General features: G+C 40.2%; 2 protein-coding genes across 5 annotated transcripts; both read left to right on the top strand.

Annotated features, from left to right (window-relative positions):
- The first annotated feature begins 1,709 nt into the window (after positions 1-1,709).
- LOC115681738 (uncharacterized) lies at positions 1,710-7,858 on the top strand. 2 transcript variants are annotated; one of them, XM_056316279.1, is made up of 8 exons: positions 1,710-2,161; positions 2,276-2,338; positions 2,427-2,522; positions 3,053-3,100; positions 3,228-3,299; positions 6,669-6,727; positions 7,226-7,316; positions 7,404-7,858. In XM_056316279.1, the coding sequence occupies exons 1-8, from the start codon at positions 1,781-1,783 to the stop codon at positions 7,560-7,562; spliced, it is 969 nt and encodes a 322-aa protein (XP_056172254.1). In that variant the 5' UTR covers positions 1,710-1,780; the 3' UTR covers positions 7,563-7,858. The 2 variants fall into 2 exon arrangements, with proteins under 2 accessions (XP_056172254.1, XP_056172262.1); XM_056316287.1 differs by lacking the exon at positions 3,053-3,100.
- Positions 7,859-9,035: 1,177 nt separating this feature from the next.
- On the top strand, positions 9,036-12,333 carry LOC115681724 (uncharacterized). Of its 3 annotated transcripts, XM_056316270.1 has the most exons (3): positions 9,044-9,192; positions 9,767-9,855; positions 9,958-12,333. In XM_056316270.1, exon 3 carries the CDS (start codon positions 10,028-10,030, stop codon positions 12,038-12,040), a length of 2,013 nt encoding a protein of 670 aa, XP_056172245.1. In that variant the 5' UTR covers positions 9,044-9,192; positions 9,767-9,855; positions 9,958-10,027; the 3' UTR covers positions 12,041-12,333. The 3 variants fall into 3 exon arrangements, with proteins under 3 accessions (XP_030461624.2, XP_056172245.1, XP_056172250.1); XM_030605764.2 differs by lacking the exon at positions 9,767-9,855 and having other exon boundaries at positions 9,036-9,192; XM_056316275.1 differs by lacking the exon at positions 9,767-9,855 and having other exon boundaries at positions 9,045-9,192; positions 10,026-12,333.
- Positions 12,334-23,735: the final 11,402 nt, after the last annotated feature.

The raw sequence follows: 23,735 nt of genomic DNA, 5'->3' as shown, positions 1-23,735 counted from the left end.
TCTGATCGAAATCATTTATGCAGATTAATCCGATTAGGCAAATTTGTTCTAATAAACACGAATCTAGTCATAGCAAGAGGAAAGTCCTACTCCAAACGGATACATTTCACATGATAAAATGGTAAAACGTCGAGCTCCTATGAGATGAACCTGTGAGAAAAATGCTGGATGAGACACACAAGAGATAATCGAATCGAGCCTAAACATGTTCGAAATACGAAATGCTTGAGATGGATCCAATTGAAAATTGGCCCATGATAGATCTCCGTCTAGACGGGTATGTCCCAATCAAAGCTTTCATGAGATAGTTCTAGTTGAAGCTCAATCGACCCTTCTTGAAACTATACATGCATTCAAGGGTGAATCTTGTAGCGCAAGGTAAGAGGTTGGGAGAGCCTGTGCCTAATCGTGGCCCTTCAGCACGCTTTTTAAGCATTATATCTAAACTCATCTTTCTGAGAAATTCCTACCCAAGCATATCTATTCTAGGCAAAATAGAGTTTCTTGATAGGTTCCCACCCCTTCTTAGGATACGGATTTGACAGAATGTCAGCTTCAATCTTTGAATGGTTACACAAAAATGTGTAAGTTGAAGACATTTGATAAGATCAAATAAAACTAGTTTTCTTATGAATCTTAATCTCATGTCAAATCCACCTATTTGATTCAACAAGTTTGGTCTCCACAAGATCAAATGTAGTTCAAAACTAAGAAAAAAAGCTTGGACTATTTCATAATTATAACATTACTTACACGAAAATTAGTGATAACTTTGGCCGCACACAATTCTGCTCGACCACAACTCCCATAGCTAAGCTGGATCGCCATGGTAAATGCCGGATCAACCAAATTGGCTCCATGAACTTAAATTGGTTCTGTTGAAAGAGTTTTGGGACCAAGATGAGCAAAACTAAAGTTCAAATGTCAAATTGAGAATTAAAAGAAGAACACAATTTCAAAGTATGACAATGCCCTCAGAAAGGAGATATATATGTCCATGTTGTTGTTACTTTGAATGATCAAAAGTTTGTGCTAGTAGGTGCATTCACTATTTAGCTTAAATGTTTTTGGTTGCCTCGAAATGGCTAACTGCGTATACATGAGACGAAAAATGTACATGGTATACTTAACGCAATTAAATAGAAAATATAATACTAGAGGCACTAAGATCATGATTGCATAATCATGTTTTGTTTGGTCTTGCATATTAAATCATGAGTGATCGGTCTAGGGAAGTCGAACCGGTCAAGGCCCGTTCCCAAATCAACCCGCTCCCCATGCAAACTGGCCTGAATCTTATCGGAGAAGGCTAATTCGTTTCTATTTCCGGGTTAAACCGGCCCAATTGCTGACCCTTCTATCAAATCCAAATAATACTACAGGCACTAAGATCATGATTGAATAATCAAGTTTTGTTTGGTCTTGCATATCAAATCAGGAGTGATCGGTCTAGGTAAGCCAAACTGGTCAAGGCCGGTTTCCCCCCGGAATCGACCCGGTCCCCATGCGATTGCGAACCGGCCTGGATCTCGCCGGACAAGGCTAATCCGGTTCTATTTCCGGGTTGAACCGGCCCAGCTGCTTGACCCGTATATCAAATGCCAAAAGGGAAAGATGAGCTTAGTTGGGCTTGGCCCATCTACGGTCCAAATGCATAGCCAGGCCCACGCTCCCAGAAACACCCCCGCCTCCTCTCTCTCTCTCTCTCTCAACCTCTCGACCTCGAAGGCGAAGTCGGAGTTCGCGTACTTGGAAGCACCGCACAGCAGCAGCAGCAGCAATGGAGGGCGAGAAGTTGTGGAGGATCTTGACGGCGATGGTGGTGCTGTTGCTGGCGACCGCATCGCACCACCGCCGCGCCCGCGCCTTCCAGTCCGACGAGCTCGTGGTCGAGCAGGACGACGATCTGGGGGCGATCGGTGGAGGAGGAGGAGGAGGAGGAGGAGGAGCGGGAGGAGGGGGAGGGGCCGGGGGCGGAGGGGTCGGGGTCGGGGTCGATCCGCTCTCGCCGGCCCGGTCCCGGAAGAGGTACTCCGATCACCACGCCGCCGAGTCCGACTCGAAGGTCCAGTTCCCCCTCGAGCACGCCTTCGGCGACTCCGATTTCTCCCCCGCCGGCGTTTTCTCCGCTCGCCTCAAGACCTGGTCCCACGGCCCCCAGGTCACATCTTCTTCTTCTTTTTCTTCTTCTTCTTCCTCCTCCTCCTCCTTTCCTTTCCCTTTTGCTTTTCCGAATTGATCGCCTGATTGAGCTGTTTCGGTGTTCGGTTGGTAGACTCTCACCAAGCTGCGGTTCTCGAGGAATGCTCTCACCGAAGTCGACAAGGAGAAGTTCCAGGTGACATCACGTTTTTCCTTCCGATTCAGATCACGTGATGCAGGTTTTTGCTGTGTTCTGACCGTGGCTTGGCCCCTCTTCGTCGCAGAAATTGCTGCAAGAAGACGACTTTTATAGGATAAGACTGCCGTCCAACGTTCTGAGTCCTCCTGGGAGGGACTACATCGTTTCTTCCATCAAAGCGGTAGTTGTTTACTTTACTTCGACCGCATGAGACTGTGTTGTGATGTAGAATCGTGTCTCCGTCGCAACTTGCTTTTGATTGATTACTTAAGCATGATTCATTTGCTAGCCAAGATTTCTGTTCAGGAAGGAGTGCTTTATATGAAAAAGATTGCCTAATTTCACGTATTTTAGCCCGTTTTAACTCGAATTGAAGTTTGGGTTGTGAGCCCCTTCTGATGATCAAAATGTAATCCTTAAGATTAGCTTTTATTTTTCCTTAAACAGAGTTTAGAGTAAATGGGAAATTACATTGTGGCACTATTGATTTGTTGTATTCAGTAGACGGAATGTCCCCTCCCCCAAACCACACACAAAGAGGCTTCGATTTTCATATCGTGGATGGTGATGAAGTTATTTTGAGCATGCCGATATCTGTCATAAGGGACAAGAACTATTTTGTTCTAATTGTTATCTATGAAATTATTCTTATTAACTATTTTTGCGCCTCTGAAATTAAAGCAAGATTGACAATCCTATTCTATTCCCCAGAGATGTCTTCCACGTGATGGTCTGGATGAGCATTTTGTGATACATATGGTAAATATCTACTTGACATGGATCAAACAGCCGGATACATTTCGTTTGTAACTCATGGCTTCTTTGGAAAATTTATCTTCTTTCCATCTTGCAAGTAAAGTTGATTTGTTTTCTTATGTTATTGCAGGATGGTGTTAACATCTTGGCTGTTAATTATGGTCCTCCTGGGGCATGCCCTTATCCTCGCCAGCTGAAACTAGTAAGTAATAACTCTCTTCTCAATACCAACTATGTGCAGGTGAAAAAAAGACTGTCCGAAATGTTCTAATGCTGGCTATATATCTGGATTACGTCAACATTTGCTTAGTAGATCATATGGATGTAGAAAAAGCTTCTTATTTGGATGAACTGGAAACATCTCTTTCCTTTTATATTTACCCAGTTTATTTATTTGTTTTGTGTGTTTCAGTGAAGAATTCGATCTAATCTAGGGATAGTACCGAAATAACTGTAGTCAGAAAGTCAAATATGTCGGCAACAAAGAGTGTGGGGTCGGGTCGGCCGATGTATATCTTGGTTGGTTCTATAACCTCTAGGGATTAGACATGCAAATATTTTGTCTTGTGAAGTGAAATAGATTCTTATCTTTCACTTTCCTTTTTACTTAGAATGTTATTCAATATATGTATATACTGCTGCAAGTGCATACCAGAGTGCAAAACCAGAGATAGTGTAATTGCAAATACTCTTAAACAATCATGAATTTGCAGCCAACCTATGCGAAAATTAAAACAGTGTTTGTAAATTAATTTCTACATGTGTCCTTTCTTTTTGAAATAATGAAATGGAAGCTGTTTGTGAGTTTCTTTATGATTTTGCATGAAGGTTAATATGACACCATAAGGGACCTGATCTTATTATAAAAAGGATGAGCTAGTCATGCGGATCTTACTCTTTCACATTTGTTGAAGTACATAAGATGGAGCTTAGCAAGTACTTTATGGGCACTGCCAACAAAATATTGTGATGATAAAGCTGTTTTCAGCTAATGGGAAAAGGTTTTAGTGTGGTTGCTGAAGATTTTTAAGTTACAGGATGCAAACCTTTTCTTTCTTGGGTTGGGGTCATTATCCAGTTCATTTTGAATATCTGTGTTGAAGCCTGAATGTATAGCTTTCAAAACAATATTCTATCTGGTACCTAATTTATGCTGAAGATAATGAGTATGGCATTCTCTTATAACCATCTCTCAACATGGCCATTGACCTTACAAAGGTGCGGGACTTCCTCCTGATCAATTAGTAGTCCTTAGATTGTGGTTGGGGATGGAAAATCTGACTCAAACGGTTCATGTTAGGAACAATGTTTTTATAATTTAAAAAAGCTTGCACTTTTTCCACTCTAGATTTGGCTGGAGACACCTCTACCACTTTGAATGGACGACATTATCCTTTGCCGGTTTCACTTTAGCTTGATGTTGGAACTTAAAAAGCTTCAATTACGATGCCAACAAAATATTGTGATGATAAAGCTATTCTCAGCTAATGGGAAAAGGTTTTAGTGTGGTTGCTGAAGATTTTTAAGTTACAGGATGCAAACCTTTTCTTTCTTGGGTTGGGGTCATTATCAAGTTCATTTTGAATATCTGTGTTGAAGCCTGAATGCATAGCTTTCAAAACGATATTCTATCTGGTACCTAATTTATGCTGAAGATAATGAGTATGACATTCTCTTATAACCATCTCTTAACATGGCCATTGACCTTACAAAGGTGCAGGACTTCCTCCTGATCAATTAGTAGTCCTTAGATTGTGGTTGGGGATGGAAAATCTGACTCAAGCAGTTCATGTTAGGAACAATGTTTTTATAATTTAAAAAAGCTTGCACTTTTTCCACTCTAGATTTGGCTGGAGACACCTCTACCACTTTGAATGGACGACATTATCCTTTGCCGGTTTCACTTTAGCTTGATGTTGGAACTTAAAAAGCTTCAATTACGATGCCAACAAAATATTGTGATGATAAAGCTATTCTCAGCTAATGGGAACAGGTTTTAGTGTGGTTGCTGAAGATTTTTAAGTTACAGGATGCAAACCTTTTCTTTCTTGGGTTGGGGTCATTATCAAGTTCATTTTGAATATCTGTGTTGAAGCCTGAATGTATAGCATTCAAAAGGATATTCTATCTGGTACCTAATTTATGCTGAAGATAATGAGTATGGCATTCTCTTATAACCATCTCTTAACATGGCCATTGACCTTACAAAGGTGCGGGACTTCCTCCTGATCAATTAGTAGTCCTTAGATTGTGGTTGGGGATGGAAAATCTGACTCAAGCAGTTCATGTTAGGAACAATGTTTTTATAATTTAAAAAAGCTTGCACTTTTTCCACTCTAGATTTGGCTGGAGACACCTCTACCACTTTGAATGGACGACATTATCCTTTGCCGATTTCACTTTAGCTTGATGTTGGAACTTAAAAAGATTCAATTATGATGACTAGAGCAGCAAATGTGGGGCTCTTGATTTAAGCTTATTTGTTGCCTTTTTTTTTTTTTTTCTTTTTGTTTGGTTTCTTCTTTTCCTTGTTTTATTTTTCCTTGGGACGAAACTGGTGATCCTCTTTTCCACAAAAATAGTTTTTTGGGCAGATAGCCAACTAGTTATTGTGCTAATGAGTTGCATACTTTTCTTTATTTTGTACTAGGATACCATTGTTCGAAAAATAACCTAAGCATAATTGAGTTAAAGAATTTTTATTTTTAACGAATGTCTTTGGTTTAATTAAAACTTCACTACTTATTACGTTATAATCCGTGTATTTAACTGCTCAACTTTCATTCATTTACTGGTGACTTTTTCATGTAATAATGTTTTATGGAGCTTTTTCTTTTGATTTGCATGGTAATAATGGATGTTTAGATTTCTAATGTACTTGACTCTATCATATTGTTAATCTTTTTTTGAAAGTATCTATGAAGAAATCGTGTAGTAATGACATGAAAAATAAATAAAAAAATGGACTACTAGATTAACCGAATTAAATGAAAGTTGAGCAGATAAAATACACGGACTATAGCGTAATGACATATAGTGAAAATTTGATTAAACCAAAGCTATTCGTTAATATTAGTAGATGATTCTTTCACTTTTACTTGTACGTAGGTTATTTTTTAATATCCTAGTACGAAAGGAAAAAAAATATGTAACTCATTAACACAATGATTAGTTGGCTATCTACCATAAGATTTATTTTTCTTGGAAAAGAGGATCACTAGTATCGTCCCAAATGGAAAAAAAAAAAAAGAAAAAAAAAGGAGAAACCAAACAAAAAGGAGGAAAATATGTAAGAAATAAGTTTAAATAAGAGTGGGCCCCATATTTATCTTTGCAATTGAAAATTTTGAAGTTCCAATAGCATGCTAAAGTAGGACCTGCAATGGATAATAACGTCCATTCAAAGTTGCTGTAGTGTCTTCAGCCATATTTGGAGTGGCAAAAGCATGAGCCTTTTGAACAATTGCATAGTCAGCATTTATGATCTGTTGATGTTCAACTGTCCTTAATTTTGAGGTTTGGCCATGCCTTGATAACCTTTCCATTCATGATAATGTTTCTTATGTTTCAGCCAGCGAAGTGGTCGTTCAATTCGCATACTATTTTAAAGAACAGTGATCTGGCACCAAGGTACATGATCTATTAATAACATTTTTTCATTTTCTCTTTCGTAATCTCTCATAGGCTTGCATTCCAGTTAATTTATGATGAGACAGCTCACTCTATAAATACAATAAAAGTCAACTCATGTTTCCACTCTATTTTCACTACAGAGATGTATTAGTGTTAACAAATCAGCATCTGCTTAGGAAGAGTTTCCTGTGTGTTTGGAGTTCCAATCAAATGAAAAACGAAACTTGACTTCCTGCCATTTAATTCCATGCAGAATTTCAGTAGGCATTTATTGTCTGAAAAGTTTGTTGTTGGGAGAGTGAAGACAATGTTGAGGCATCTGGTGTGATAGTTTCCCATTCACGTCTGGAAATAAAATGCTAAGCCAGTCTGTCTGGTGCATAAAAGAATTTGAGCATACCGAGCACCTAAACACTATTATCGAGATGTGATAGTATGCTTGCATTCATAAGGGAAAGTAGGTGCTTCATTTGTCATATTTTTCACCTGTTGCAGGACTCCAGTATTCGTGGAAGAGATATCCCTTGGAGAGAACGGAGAGGCTGAAGTTGTGAAGCCACCGGAAAGATCATTTTGGGCCAAATATGTGAGTTCGCCTTTTCCCTTTCCTACATATTAGGCTCTCAGAAGTTAAAATCTCCAATTGCTCATCATTGATTCCTGTGATTTTCAGTGGATGTACGCGATCCCTCTCGGACTTGTAGTCATGAACGCCGTAACACAGGCGATGAATATGCCTCCTGAGGAGCAGGCGGGTGGCCAGTCAGCATCCCAACCACAACAGGGTGCAGCCGGAGCTCAGCGTGGTCCAACAGCCGTGAGAAGAAGATGAAAGATGGATTCACGGGGGATTTTAGATTTCGTTCTCGAATAGATTTCTTTGCAGAATTGGGGATGTCAAGATGGCTCGACCACTTCATCACCCGTCGTAAAACACGTCATAGAGCGGGTTGCTGAGCCGAAAGTAAAAAGACTCATGCACTGTCAGCAGGCTTGCCTAGATACATTATTCATATCTTGATGGCACGGTGGATATGGGACAATGGTTGAACCCTATACTTGTTTTCTGTTCCTACCTGGGGAAATCAAACGATAGCGTATTGATAGTCCATTTGTTTCCCGAATTAAGACCATTTTTTCTTGAATCAATTCAATCGTTTAGGATAGCAGGTTCTAATATTATATATATGAAATCATGAACAAAGCTCTGCCTTTTTACTAGGGGTGTGCAAAACGGACCGCTTGGATCGAACTGGACCGACTGGTTTGATCTGGTTCCCGGTAGTGTTGGTTCGATTTTCAGTTCCACTTTTAGGATTTGGTGTCTAGGTGGTCCCGTTCCCATTCCAAGGGGGAAGAGGGTTGGGACCAACTACATATATATATTTTTTATATTTTATTTCTTCAAAAAATTTAGTAAAATGTGAACTAAATCCATGTACAATATTTTCTCCTTATCGTCGTACTATAAAGACTCTTTACTCATCGTCGCTTTCGTCAATAGGACTCATCGTTGCTTTCGTCAATATATTGATATTTGTCACTTTTCTCTCATTGTGATAGAAACAAAATAAAAAGGTGATCGGTTCCATTGAACCGAATCGGACCACCAATGATAGGATCAACTGGTCCGGTCCGCAGTTCTCAAAAATGGGAACCGGTCCTCCCGGATCGATTTCCGGTTCTACCTTGAAACCGGATCGGACCGAGAATCGATTATCCCTACTTTTCACAATATATGCTAATTTTAGCCTATTAGGTGGGACCTATTCGTGGCTTCACAAAAAAAAAAAAAAGATGGGACCTATTCGTTAGCAGAACACGCGCCGATTAATGAAAAGATAAAAAAAACCAAATGATTAGGTCTATGGAGATATATAGGGAACACTAATCTAACTTCATTTTACCTATTTTCATTTCAGTGACGGATTTAAGTCAATGTCTTTGAATTTGGAATTTCTTATGATTTCACCTCATATGATCGAAAATTTTCGACAAAACCGAACCGCACCACGAAAAGAACGACAATACTCACATGCCAAAAATAAATCTAATCGAGGAATATTTTTCTCTTCCATCCTCGTTTCTTTATCGTCGAACATACCTCTAGAGAGTTCCTTGTTCTTGCTACATTTTACTCATTTTCACACGGGTCTTTCCCTTATAAAATCATGTAATAGTTGAAATTAGACATCGGGATGAAAGTTTTTGGGCTTCGTATAGAGCCCAAAAGAAACTTTAATGAAACGAGAAGCAGCGGCGAACCGCGTATTATTTCAATTCACCGAACTTTACCCGATTCATATCAAAAAGACCCAAAATTCTCTCTTTCTAGGGTTCATACCGCACGCGAAGAGAGAGAACCAGAGGACGCCGACGAGACAAGCCCCCCGAACGCCGGCGCCGCCACTACCTCCGCCGGGGCGGCGAGGACGGAGAGAGAGCCTGCCTTTCGTTTCTTGGTATTCCGGCGGTCTCCCTTCTTGCTTCTTTCTACTTGGGTTGGCCATAGCTCCAATCCGTTTCTTGCCCCCCTTTTTTTTTGGCCATTGCTTGTTCTGTGCTTTTCTCGGAAATGTTCGTAGTTTTGTCGCTGTTTTTTCACGAGACCCATGATTTTGTTTCCCCCCTCTGATGTTAGAATCGGTGGGATCGGGCGTTACCTAAAGAACCCAGATAAGGTCCGAAGGTTGCCCTAACCTGTAGGCGTTTTCGCCCGGAATTTTCGTGTGCGGCATGCGGCATTCTGATATGATGCATCCTGGTTCCCGGAGACCACTTTCATAGAACGAAACTGAATCTATGATTTCGTTTATTGTTCTGTCATAGAAACATGAAATGGTTTGTAGGAGGCGTAGTTTCGACGAGGCCACCTGACAAAATTTGTAATTAGTGAATTGAAGCTACTGAACTCAATGGGGACCGGTCGGTGGTCGGTTGTAAGGGAAATCTTGTAAAATGCTTGCCAATTCAGTCGGCCCAAGTTTCGCACTCGTGTTTCGGTCTGTTTATATTTATCTTTTTTTGGTTTTGTAGAAAATGAGAGGATAAACCCTCATCAGGGCAGAGCTCTTTCTGATCTCAATTCAGAGGGCTGCAACCTTGTTGTCGCCCAGTCCTACGTTGTTGCGTCTCTCTTCGTTCATGCAAATCTTTAATCTCCAATTCAAGTTGCTTCTTCTTCTTTTTGTTCTTGTTTTGTGTTAATTTGCTCCATCTATTTGCAGGATCAAATTGTTTCTCCCTTTGTCGTCCATTGGATAAGCACACTTGTGATTGCTGACTCTCGCTTCAGGGATGGGGTTGAAGCTGTTTGAGGGCGGCGATTCCGATGGCGACGATGTCTCGAAGATTGAGATCAACAAAGAATACGCTCGCCGGTTCGAGCATAACAAGAAACGTGAGGACCTCCATCGGCTTCAGGAGCTCAAAAAGAAGGGCCTCGTAGGAGATGACTCCTCGTCTTCCTCTGAATCAGATGACGAGTCCTCCTCCGAGTCTTCATCGTCTTTGGATGATGATGTTGATGTGAGTAAGGCTAGTAAGAAGGACTTGGAGTTCTTTAATGCGCTAATTAAGGTGCGAAGCCAAGACCCGAGTCTTAAAGAGAAGAATGTCGCTCTTTTCGAGTCTGAAGATAGCGACGGTGATGAAGAGAAGGAGTCGAAGGAGAGAAAACATAAGCTTTACTTGAAAGATGTGGTGGCCAAGCACCTGATTGAGGAGGGACCTGAATTTGATGATGAGCAGACAGAGGCTACTAAGAAGAAGAGCTACAGGGAGGAGCAAGAGGAGATGAGAAGGGCTTTCATGGAAGCTGCGGAGGCTGCAGAGGTTGATGTCGACGATGGTGATCTTTTGACAGTGAAGAGGAGAGATGATGGTGATCCAGTCGAAGGTGGTGATGCTGCAGAGTTTCAGCAGAAGCTGGATGAATATTTTGGCAGGAGCGAGAGTTTGGGTGAGAATGAGATGTTTCTGAAGGAGTTCTTTTTGAATAAGATGTGGGTTGACAAGGATAACAAGAGCAAAGGACATGTTAATGAGGAGGAGTTGGAAGAGTTGTTGAAGGATGAGGAGGAGATTGAGAAGCAAGAGGATTATGAAACCAATTTTAGGTACGAGGAGAATGCAGGTGACAGGGTATTGGGTCATTCGAGGACCATCGAGGGGTCAGTGAGGAAGATTGAGAAGGCTAGGAAGAAGCAGAGAGAGAGCAAGGAGGAGAGGATGAAGGTTGCTGAGATGGAAAGGAAGGAGGAGTTGAAGCACTTGAAGAATTTAAAAAAGGAGGAGATGAAGCAGAAGCTTGAAAAGTTCAAGCAGATTGCTGGGCTAGATGAAGATGAGGACTGCCCATTGAATGGAGTTGATCTTGATGATGACTTCGATCCCGAGGAATATGATTGGATGATGAAGCAAGTTTTTAATGAAAAGTATTACAACGCAGATGATGTGGACCCTGACTTTGGCAGTGACGGAGATGAAGAAGGTGGAGAAATTGAAAAACCAGACTTCAAGAAGGAAGATGAATTGCTAGGACTACAGGTTGGCTGGGATGAAGCAGAGTCGAAGGATGGATTCTTAGCAGCTAGAGAAAGAAGCTTAAGACACAAGTTAAATGATGGAGGTAAAGATGACAGTGGTGATGATGATTATGATGATGAGAAGGAGGAAGAGGAGGAGGAGGAGGAGGAGGAAGAGAAGGAGGCAGAGGAATCTGATCACATCCCCAAGGCACAGAATGAAGAAACTATATCTTCTGAGGATGGAAAAGGCAAAAGGAAACGGAAATTATCATTGCTAAAGAGAGCTGAAGAGGCAATGATGGAGGAGTACTATAAGTTAGATTATGAGGATACAATTGGAGATTTGAAGACAAGGTTTAAGTATGCTAAGACTAAACCGAACAGATATGGATTGAGCACTCCAGAAATTCTGATGATGGATGAGAAAGAACTAAATCAGTATGTTTCCTTGAAGAAGCTAGCTCCTTATAGGGAGAAGGAATGGAGAGTACACAACAATCAGAGGCACCAGCTTAAACTCAAGACAAAGGAGCTTCTTGAAGAAGGAAAACGGAGGTCTGATAAGAAAAAGAGGCGTAAAGATCATTCTAATGCATCAACTGCTGAAAAGGGTAGCATGGAAGATGGAAAGTCACAAAAAGTTGAATTACATGAGGATTCACGTAAATTGTCTAAGAATGCAAGGAGGAGGAAACGCCAAGCTGAGGTTAAGTTGTCAAATTCGAGGCTCATAGCTTATGGAAAAATAACCCCGAACTCTAAGGGTAAAACCAAGCACTAGAATTCCGATGTGACTAGCACTAAACCATGGTGGGAGGACTCTGGTCTTAGAGCTTTCTAGTCAATATATGGGTTTGAGACCCATTTTGTGGTTCAGACATAAGGATGTTATGTGTTGCATCTTAAGGAAGATGCTTAAATTTTTGTGACGTATCTGAATTCTTTCATCTTTTAGAGAAATTTACTTAGAAGTTGGATTTTGCTCAAGTGGAAAAGTTTTTTAGGGGTGACTGGCATTAAAATGAATCTGTTGTAATGTGATCTCAATGATGAATGGTCATTGTGTTATTTTAACCTGCTGGATGTTTCATTTTGTCAAGTCATATAATGTATTCTCCAGTAGTTGGTCAATCTTGATCAAGTTAGTCCTTTTAGTGGTGTCTCTTTTTCACGTAAGGTTTTTTGAATATAAATTTTCTCCACAAGCTTGATCCCCTATTATCCCTTTATCTGATAATTTGCTGTTACTTGCTGGAAATAGTTGTCTGGACAAATGCCTGGCTTAATGTGGACTACAGGGGCTAAATTCTCTCTTATAGACCATTAACTAAAGAGCCTATATATCTAATGCATGTGTGTTGCCTATCACTGTTGAGTTGACTGTTGCTGTGTTTATTATGCCAAACTGGGTGCACTCATATTTTTAGAGTGAAATAAATTGGCGGGCTTGAAGTCAAAGAGGATGAGAAGACTGGAATTTCTAGGTTTGTGCTAGTTGAATATGTGTTTCAACTGTTAGTCATTATGTTAAAATATATTGAAAAGGATTGATGATTTGATAAGCCTGTACTTTTCCTTTACACTCAATCAAAGGACCATAATTTGTTTATTCGCATGGGTATTGACTAAAGCTTTCTCCTTGATTGGAGAGGAACATGGTCATCGATAGCACTCCCTTTATGTTCTTTATCCTGTGCATATGACACGATGATCGTCAATTTGTTTGAGGCGATGGCTCTAATCAGATTCACCTTTCAACTGCTCTATAGAAAACTTGATAAGGTCAGGGATGCAGTAGCTTGTTTCTGCAACAAGTCAGTTCTTCATTTTGCAAGCTTTGCTTTTTAACATGCATCAAAGAGTTAACTAGTGAAGAAACAGACCGAAGTAATGATTTTGTCATGACATGTTGATCTGTTGAGAAGGCAAATATCAAGGAGTAGTTGTCACTTACTAATATGAGACTGAAAAGATAATGATGAGATAATGCTAGATATGTCAAAGCAGTCTTCATCTAGCCATTCTATGATTGGTCTTTAGAAAGGTCATAAATTTGGCATAGCCATTCCTCCAGATTAGCTCTTCTAATTCTTCTTTTTCTTCCTTTCCTTTCTCTTTTGCTTTTCCGAATTGATTGCCTGATTGAGCTGTTTAGCTGTTCGATTTTAGACTCTCATCAAGCTGCGGTTCTCGAGTAATGCTATCACTGAAGTTGACAAGGACAAGTTCCAGGTGACATCACATTTTCCTTCCAATTTAAATCGTGTAAGGTAGGTTTGCTAATGTTCTGACCGTGGCTTGGCCCTATTTTTCGCAGAAATTGCTGCAAGAAGATGACTTTTATAGGATAAGACTGTCATCCAATGTTTTGAGTCCTCCTGGGAGGGACTACATTGTTTCTTACATCAAAGCGGTAATTGTTAACTTTACTTTAAATGCATGAGAATGTGTTGTGATAGAGCATCTCATGCCCAGTCAACTTTTGCTTTCCTTCCACCTTATTGTTGTATTATTATGTATCACTTAAGCTCGATAATTTGCTAGCCAAGATTTGTGTTCAGGAAGGAGTGCTTTATTTAAAAAGTTTGGTTAATTCACATATTTCTAGCTGGTTTTAACTTGGATTGAAGTTTGGGCTGTGGACCCTTTATGATGATTGAAATATAATCCTTAGATTAGCCTTTTTTTTTTTTTAAACAGAGTGTAGAGTAAAGGAGAAAACACAATGTGGCACTATTGATTGTAGTATTCAGTGGACGGAATGTCCCCTCTCCCAAACCTCAATCACTGAAGCTTCAATTTTCACATGTTGGATGGTCATGAAGTTATTTTGAGCATGCTGATATTTTGATAACGGACAAGAAAAATATTGTTCAAATTGGTTATCATTGACAACTATTCTTTACTTTTTTTGCCCCGATAAAATTAAATCAAGACTAACAATCCTATTCTTTTCCCCAGAGTTGTCTTCCACGTGATGGTCTGGATGAGCATTTTGTGATACACATGGTAAATATCTACTTGGCATGGATCAAACAGCCGGATGCATTTGCCTTGTAATTCATGGCCTCTTCTTTGAAGAAGTTACCTTCTTTCCATCTTTGAAACGGAAGATATGGTATAAATTTGACTTAAAAGGGTTCCTTTGAAGAAGTTACCTTGTTTCCATCTGTAGTGGATCAGAACTGTGTAGAACACCAAGTAAGTTCTTTCTGATATTATTGCAGGATGGTGTTTACGTCTCGGCTGTTACTTATGGTTCTCGTGGGGCGTGCCCTTATCCTCGCCAATTGAAACTAGTTAGAAGTAATCTTCGCTGTTCTCAATACCAACTATGTGCAGGTGAAAGAAAATAGATGTCCAAAATGTTCTAATACTGACTTTATATCTGGATTATGTCAAGATCTGCTTATTAGATCATATGGATCTAGCAAAAACTTCTGATTTGGATGAACTAGAAGCATCTCATCCTTTTATATTTACCCAGTTCATTTCTTTGTTTCATGTGTTTTGGAGGTGAATTTATTTTAATCTAGGGATGCCACTTAAATAATGGTGGTCAGAAAACCAAATAGGTTGGGAACAAAGAGTTTGGGGTCAGGTTGGACGACATACATCTTGTTTGGTTCTACAACCACTAGGGAGTAGTCATGCATACATTTTGTCTTGTGAAGTAAAACAGATTGTTTTTTTTTTTCATTTTTTTCTACTTAGCATGTTATTAATTATTTGTATATATGGCTGCAAGCGCAAAACAGAGTGCAAAAACAGAGATAGTGTGATTGTAAATACTCCAACAATCATGATTTTGTGGCCAACCTATGCAAAATTAAAAAAAAATTTCTAAATTAATTTCTACATTTGTCCTTGCTTTTTGAAATAATGAAGTGGAAGTTGTTTGAGAGTTACTCTTTTAGCATGAATGAGCCTTCTCTGAGGTAAATCTGATGCCATAGAAGACCTGATCTATTACAAAAAGGATGAGCTAGTTATGCAGATCTTACTCTTTCACTGTCGAAGTACAGGAGATAGCTTAGGAAGTACTTTAAAAGGGCACCATGAACGAAGTATTGCGACAATACAGCTGTTCTCACCTAATGGGAAAAGATTTTAGCAGTGGTTGGCGAAGATTTTGTAGATGCAAACTTTTTCTTTCCCGGGTTGGGGTCATAGAGCAGTTCCATTTAAATAGTTAGTTGAAGCTTGAATGACTAGCTTTCAAAACACTATTTGATCTGGTTCCCAATTTATACTGAAGATGATGATGATGCGGCACAGAAAGAAGAAACTATATCTTCTGAGGATGGAAAGCGAAGAAGGAAACGGAATCTATCTTTGCTAAAAATGGAAAGCGTAGAAGGAAACGGAAACTATCTTTGCTAAAGAGAGCTGAAGAGCAACGATGGAGGATTATTATAAGTTAGATTATGAGGATACAATTGGAGATTGGAAGACATGGTTTAAGTATGCAAAGATCAAACTGAACGGATATGGATTGAGAACTCCGGAAATTCTGATGATGGATGACAAACAACTAGATCAGTATGTTTCCTTGAAGAAGCTTGCTTTTTATAGGGAGAAGGAATGGAGAGTACACAACAATCAGAGGCACCAGCTTAAACTGAAGACAAAGGAGCCTCTTGAAGAAGGAAAACGAAAGTCTGGTTAGAAAGAGTGGCATAAAGGTTATTCTAACGCATTAACTGCTGAAAAGGGTAGCTGGGAAGATGGCAAGTAACTGCAAGTCGAATTACATGAGGATTCACATAAATTGTCTAAGAACGCAAGGAGAAGGCTATGCCAAGCTGAGGTCAAGTTATCAAACTAGGGGCTCATAGGTTGTGGGAAAATAACCCCCCAAGTCTATGGGAAATACCAAGTGCTAGAATTCCAACGTGACTAGCACTAAACCATGGTAGGAGGAATCTGGTCTTAGAGCTCTCTAGACAATATATTGAATTGAGACCCTCTTTGTGGAGCTTCAGACGTAAGGAAGTTAAGTGTTGCATCTTAGGGAAGATGCTTAAATTTTTGTGAGGTACCTGAATTCTTTCTTATTTTAGAGATATTTGCTTAGAAATTGGATTTTGGTCAGGTGGAAAGTTGTTTAGGGGTGACTGTCACTAAAATGAATGTCTTATTTTCAAGTCATCTCTGCGATGAACAGTCATTGTGTTATTTTGTGATGAATCTTCTGGACGTCTCATTTTGTCAAGTCATATCACGTATAATAATCATGTCATCTCGGGGATTATAGTCATTGTTTTATTTTGTGATTAATCTTCTAGATTAAATAATATATTCTCTAGTAGTTAGTCAATCTTGATCAAATAGCCTTTGGGTGATGGTTCAATCTTGATCAAATAGCCTTTGGGTGATGGTCTCTTTTTCACATAAAGCTTGTTAAATATAAAGTTTTTCACACAAGCTGTATCCCCTATTACCCCTTTATCTGATAAATTTGCCATTACTTAATGGAAATAGTTTTCTTGAACAAATGCCTGGCTTAATATGGACTACAAGAGCAATTTTCTTTTTTAGAATGTTAACTAAAGAGCCCATTTATCTAATGCATGTGTGTTAACTATCATTGAGCTGACTGTCACCTTGATTATTATGTCAAACTAGGTGAAATCCTCATGTGTTTATAGAGAGGAATGAATTGGCGGGCTTGAAATCAAAGAGGAAGAGAAGATCTGAATTTCTAGTTTTGCACTAGTTGAAAATGTGTTTCAAATGTGAGTCATTGTTTTTAAGAATTTTGAAAAGGATGATGATTTGATAACCCTTTACTTTTTCTTTCCACTCCATTAAAGGACCATATTGTTTATTCCCATGGTATTGACTAAAGCTTTCACCTTGATTGGAGAGTGGTCATTGATACCACTCTTTTTGTGTTGTTTATCCTGTGCCTATGACTTAATTTTCATCAATTTTTTGAGATGATGGCACTAATCAGATTCACCTTTTAACTGTTCTGTAGAAAACTTGAAAAGTTCAGGCACGCAGTAGCTCACTTCTGCAACAAGTCAGTCCTTCAATTGAGCAAACTTGATTTTTTCAACATGTATCAGAGGGGTAACCAGTGAAGAAACAGAATACACTAATGATATTGTCAAGACATGTTGATCTGTTAAGAAGGCAAACATCAAGGAGTAGTTGTCACTTTGTCAGGTGAGAGTGAAAAGCTAAAATAATGAGGTAGTGCTAGATATGTGACAGCAGTCTTGCTCTAGCCATTATAATGACCGTATTCTCCAGTGCTTCTGTCTTCTTCATTCACCTTTGTTTACTAATCAATTCCCTCTATGACCCTCCCCTAGGTATGCATTACATTGGGATTGCAATGATTCTCTTATGGACCTGAGTTTGTACTTCTCTTTCTCAGTATATTACACAACAATTTTACATTTGGCTTGAGAAATGATGACTTGGTAGTAATGTGCCGTAGATACTTTGGTTTTGGTTCTGTCTAGTAGAGGTTAAGTGAGGAACCCACATGATCAAGAGGACAGACATACTCTTGACATCTTGGCCGCACGCATCTAAGCCTCGCCAAATCGGCAATATAGGTAAAGGTGACCATGTAAGCAGTGTATTTGTTCTAAAAGGTGGGTATATGGTGAATTGGATTGCTCAAGTTTGCATCTTGGACATGAGCTTGGTGGCACCTAATCTTTCTCTGTCTAAATTATGAAAAGGTGAGGAAAATCGTATGAAGGTCATGCAGTTTTACGGCAAGTGAAGTGCGGAGTATTAACAAAGCCAATAACAGGGGACAGGTGAACAATAGCAGTGACCCAAAGAGCAAGCCGTGGAAGAGGAAGGTAGGTCTCTTCCACCTCCATTTACGTCTCTGCTTTGTGGAACATTTCCTCAGCTTTAAAAACTATTTCTATTGCCTTTAACCTAGGGAGCTTTACCGAACCCCATCAGAAACAATATCTCATGAATAATAATTGTTGACTTGGAATCTTGCATTCGTGGGCACTTTTAGATTCTTTTGGCTGATTGGAAGGTTTGCTTTCTTGGCTCCATCGTGAGAAAATGCGGTGACAATCCGACGCCATATAAAGCAGTGAAAAGCTAGACAACTTTCCTTTTATCTATGTGTAAAGGAGGAGATTAATGTTAAGTGTTCCGCGGATATGGAAATAGTAACCATCGGACGCATTGTTTGTGTGATGGTCCCCACTGCCAGTCGCATTCACCCCGGCAAGACGGCAAATTGACCATGATGTAACCCTCCTAGATGGAGCTTCGTCAAACTCTTCAACAGTGGCGAGACGATTATAGAAGAAGAGATGCTTAGGTGTGCAAGTGCAGTGCCCAACCACTTCATTATAAAAAGCAAGCTTTGCTCCCACTCTAATACATTCCTTTCTGTTGTAGTAGCTCTTTGTTTCTCTCTGATCATTTTGATAATCATCCTATGTACTTAGGGCTCAGGATAACCTAGAAACCTAATCCAATGCAGTCCGGTTGTCCCCATGCGAACATCCGAGGTTTCCCCGCCTTCACTTCCGACCACTCCATTTTCACCTTTATTGTTCCTGTGTTGGTGAACTTAATTGAGGTAAAATATCAAGGGAATTCGCCATTTGACACCCACTATTCTACCATCTACGTTGCCGTTTTTTTTCTTTTGTTCTATTGCTCCTTGGCACAGGTTGCTCATTGGTCGTTTGCTCCCGCTTGTTGTGCCCGAGTGTTTCACATCCTCAAGATGCTCACTGCTTTGCTCTCGGTGGCTTACCTTGCATCGTTGTTGTTCCAAGGCCCCTTTCACTCTTTCCTTTATTTCTTGTTATTCGTGTGGCTTCTGGTGGTCCTCTTGCATTGTCTCGCTCGAAAACTTTACACGTCGGTTCGACGCAAGATTGTAATTATGTCTGTCCGTGTGTCCAGTTCTTGCCGACTACATGGTGGAAGAGCTCGGCCACTTTTGCCTCGTACGGTCATGGATGTACGCTTTGTACCGGAATTGGCAACTAGTCCATGTTGACACGGCTGTAAAATGTCCCAAGGGGTGCCTGCGATTCGCACACCCTGAAAAAGGAAACACGAGAAGGGAAGAAACATATCTACAGCGAGTTAGATAACCAATAACAGCACATTTGGATCTTATGGCTTTGCTTTTGTTGGTATGTAGTGAGAGTCGCTTTGTATTTTGTAGTATGATTAATTAATAGAATGAACTTTGGTAACAAAAAGTCAAAGTGAGACCGGGAACGACTGCTTTGGAGGGAGTCGACGTTGAATTCTTGAATCCAAGAGGATGTTAGGATTCGCCGCATAATCAAAAAAACAAAAAGAGTAAAAGTGAGAAAGAGAATTTGAGACGTAATGTTTGATCTTGGTTTATCCTTAAATTAGGGTTACGTCCAACTGAGGATTCCACTATAATTAGCACATCGCATATCTTTATTATATCTTTCAATTACAAGAATATATATATATATACCCTCGTGATGTCCTGTCGCTGGGAGTATGAACCATACTCCAACAGAGGCCTTGTAATCACCACTTGAGAGACATGCTTTACGTCAAAAACTGATCTGGGGGAAAAAGCATAATCAGGTCTCAAATACTTGATTGATTTCATCAATCTTGCACCTTTTCTTTGTTCCACCATCTACTATTTCCAGTATACGGATACAATCTTCATCTTCCAACCTCCACCAGACTCCTTTTACATCTCGCGATGCAGCGAAGGATAACTTCAATCAAAGTTCACCATAAAACAAGGAGTTTACAACTTTGGTAGATAACTAAAATGTCGGCAATAGAAACTTTCATGACCTTTACGATAAAGGCATTAATGAATTACAAATTGCTCTAAGTTGCATGGCATCCCGGATGGAACTAAGCTGTAGTCATTCTTGGCATGTCAATCATGAAACAATGTTCAGGTACCATGATTACGTCTTTAAGGCAAACTAATAGGTAAATGCGTAAAAAGGAGGGTTACGGTTAAGGACGTGAAGTCTGGAAGAGCGTGAAAATAGGGGTTCTTGGGTCTCAGTTGGCAGTGGGTTCTAGGTGTCGTTGGCCCTTACTCAGACGTCGAAGGGGCACGGGATGAGCATTGGGGACAGCTCAACAACTGTAATAGTAAAAACTGGCTGCTTGGAACTCCAAAAAAGGTGAGCTGAAACCAGGGGATCTTATTTGGGCTCGCCAATGGCTGTCGACGGTAGGGAAGGGATCGGTGGTGACATTGCTCCGGAGACTTGGGTGGAGGGCAAACACCGATGATGATTGCGGTTATGGTTGAGCTTGTGCGGTGAAGAAGATGAACAGTAACAAGGGAGAGCACCGGTGGAAATGGAAAGGAAAAAGAAAAAAGCCACGGACGCCGCGCGTTATTAAAAAGTAATAACAAAAAAGCCACATGAATCAACTTGACAAATATTATGATTTACTGTACTTTTGAAAGTTTTATGATTGAATAACGTTTTGCAACAAAGTTTTAGAACCTCTTGTGCATTTATCCGGCTATCCCTTATTTTTAATCGTTTAGAAAGGACCATGATTTCCTTTCTTTTCTTTTTTTTGGGTCAAGAAAAGGACCACGATTTCATAAGACTCTAATTATCCTTTCCAATCCATTTTGAAGGACCGTAATTTGTTTATTCGCACAGTATCGACTAAAAGCTGTCACCTTGATTGGAGAGGAGAAAGATCATCCACGCCACTCCCTTTGTGTTGTTTATCCTGTGACTGACAAAATTGTCATCAAGTCTTTCAGATGATGGCAACTCATCAGATTCACCTCTCTACTGTTATGTACAAAACCGGAGAAAGGTCAGGGACGCAGCAGCTAGCTTCTGCTAATTGTCATTTGTCTAAAGCGAAAAATGGGAGAGGAATTTTACTGCAGTGGCCCAAAGAGCAAGCCAGGGAGGTTCCACCTCCATCCATGTCGCTGCTTTGTGGATCATTCTCTCTATTAGAACATTTAAATAATAAATCACACCTTTATTTAGCAACTTAATCTTTTAGAATAGTTGGCGGTGATCCAACAAAAATCTCACGTGATATCAAAGCAGGAGGTCTCGAGTTCAAATCTTTCCGGGCCTCCCATTTGCCTCCCCAGCTGCATATTTCCACACCTTAGGCTAAGACCAAAGTCCACATGGGGTGACCATAAGCAAGATTTCATGATTAACCAATGTTGAGACAGGGACGAGAGGCGAAAGAGAGATTTGCGCTCTGAATCTAAGAATTGAGGTGGGCACTTGTAGATTCAGATCTGCTGGCATTAGCCTCCGCTGATACGGACAGGGACAGCTCCAATCCGAACAAATCTCTCCGAGGCCCACCGGTAAATTTCTTAACACCCGTCTTATTCCATTTTTTATGTGGGCGAATTGGATGGGGCTTCTGATACCAGCTGCCGAGCCAAAACTTCCGTATGCTCCGGGGGAACTTCTTTTTAAATGTTCATGCTTATCTCATGATTAATCTATGAAGACTTGGAATTTTGCATTTCGGAGGGAACAAACTCTTTTGGCTCTACCACCCGCCTGGGTGGCGCTGCTGGAGCGCGCACTCTTCCTCTCGCAAAAGGTTGAGTGTTCGAATCCCGGGTGCCGCAGGCTGACTTAACCGGTGCACGTGTGTGGTGGCTAGCACGTGTCGCCTCCAGGGTTTACCTCCCGGCTGTCGGCCGTGCGGGAGTTCCCTGGGTCATCAAAAAAAAAAAAAAAAAAACTCTTTTGGCTCATTGGAGGGTCGGCTTCATTGTCTCCATTAAGAAATAAAAATGCGGTGACCATCCAACGCTGTCTAAAGCAGAAAAGGTAGACAAACTTTCGTTTTGTCCTATGAGTGAAGTAGAACATGGACGTAAGAGTTTCCTGGACATGGGATGAAAGCTATAATATGCTATCTAATGTGTGATGTCCCCATCCCCCGTTGCATTCGTCGTCAGACGACAGTTTGACTATAATGCAACCCTCCTTCGGTCTAGGTTCAACGAACTGATGAACAGTGGCGAGACAATTATAGAATAGATTGACAATCTACTAGTGCAGTGCTCAACTTGTCACACCTGGAACCAACAAAAATGGGGGATGACACGGTCGTTCTTCGGGTGGAAGGATGCAGTCTCATACAGAAACCAACAACCAATTATAAAAATATGTATATCTCCATCTTTTTATACATATGCTAAACTAGTAAGTTGATTACAATATTATAATTTCTATAATCCATCAAAAAGAATATTTACATTATCAACACAATTAAACCCAACAAATGTCATCTCAAACATATATACAACTCCCTCAAACCATACTTAGAATCCAACTCCCAAAAGTCCTATCGATATCGCTCTCGCTCTATTGGTGAGATAGGAAGTGACACATACTTGGAAGGTAAAAAATACAATTGATTATCGTATTCTCTTTTAGTTGTAATGAGAAGCTTTCCGCTCAGCGTCGCCGGAATTTGATGCGGCTTAGCACACTTCAATAGTTGAATAAATCTGTCAATTTATCATGTGATCTCGGTGATGAACAATCATTGTGTTACTGTCACTGTGTTTATTATGTCAAACTGGGTGCAATCCTGATTTGTTAATAGAGTGAAATGAGTTGGCGAGGTTGAAGTCGAAGAGGAAGAGAAGATCGGAATTTCTAGTTTTGTACTGGTTGAATATGCGTTTAGATTGTCAGTCAGTGTTTCTAAGTACTTGCAGAAGGATGATGATTTGATAAGCCTGTACTCGTCCTTTCCACTTCATTATGGTATTGACTAAAAGCTTTCACCTTGATTGGAGAGGAATGTGGTTATCGATACCCCTCCCTTCATGTTGTTTATCCAGTGCCTATGAGTATGACAAGTTTACATATTGGACAAGAGCTTGGTGGCATCTAATCTTTATTTTGTCGAAAGTGAGAAAAATGGGAGAGGAAAATTATATTGGGATGTAGTTCATATTCCCCATCGATAAGAAGGTATGGAGGTTCCGCTCCCCAATAAGCGGGTAGGTCCGCTCATTGGGAAATCAACTGCTGGGTATAGTCTTAATTTAAGGGTAAATTAGGATAAAACCTTGCATCTCGATTTATCTTTCTCACATTTACTTTCTATTTCGTTGTGTTTGTGCACCTGATCCTAACAAATTGTACGAGGTTTCCACGGTATTTCTGTTTTTGTGAAAAGTAGAGTCCAAACGAAAGCTGACATTTGGGGGCAGGAGGTAGACAATAGCAGTGGCCCAAAGAGCTAGCCAGGAAAGCGAGACTCTCCCACCTCCATCCGTGTGACTGTTTTAGGAACATTCCTCGATTCTTTTCTTTGTCAAACTGCTGCTGAAAAGGGGGAGACGATTATCAAATGAATAGAGGGGATCAAATGACCAGCTTTTCATCAAATGAAAAAGCTTTAGCTTCTCATTATACAAGTTTGTCATCATTTGATTCCCGGATCAACTGAAAAAGCTTCATTTGAGAAGCTAGTTTATCAAA

This window comes from Syzygium oleosum, unplaced genomic scaffold, assembly GCF_021117445.2.
Source record: "Syzygium oleosum isolate NSW1041296 unplaced genomic scaffold, Sole_v2.1 Sole_v2.01, whole genome shotgun sequence".
In the NCBI taxonomy this organism is placed as follows: Eukaryota; Viridiplantae; Streptophyta; class Magnoliopsida; order Myrtales; family Myrtaceae; genus Syzygium; species Syzygium oleosum.
The sequence above is the reverse complement of the archived record's forward strand: the minus strand, read 5'-3'. Positions and strand labels throughout refer to the sequence as shown.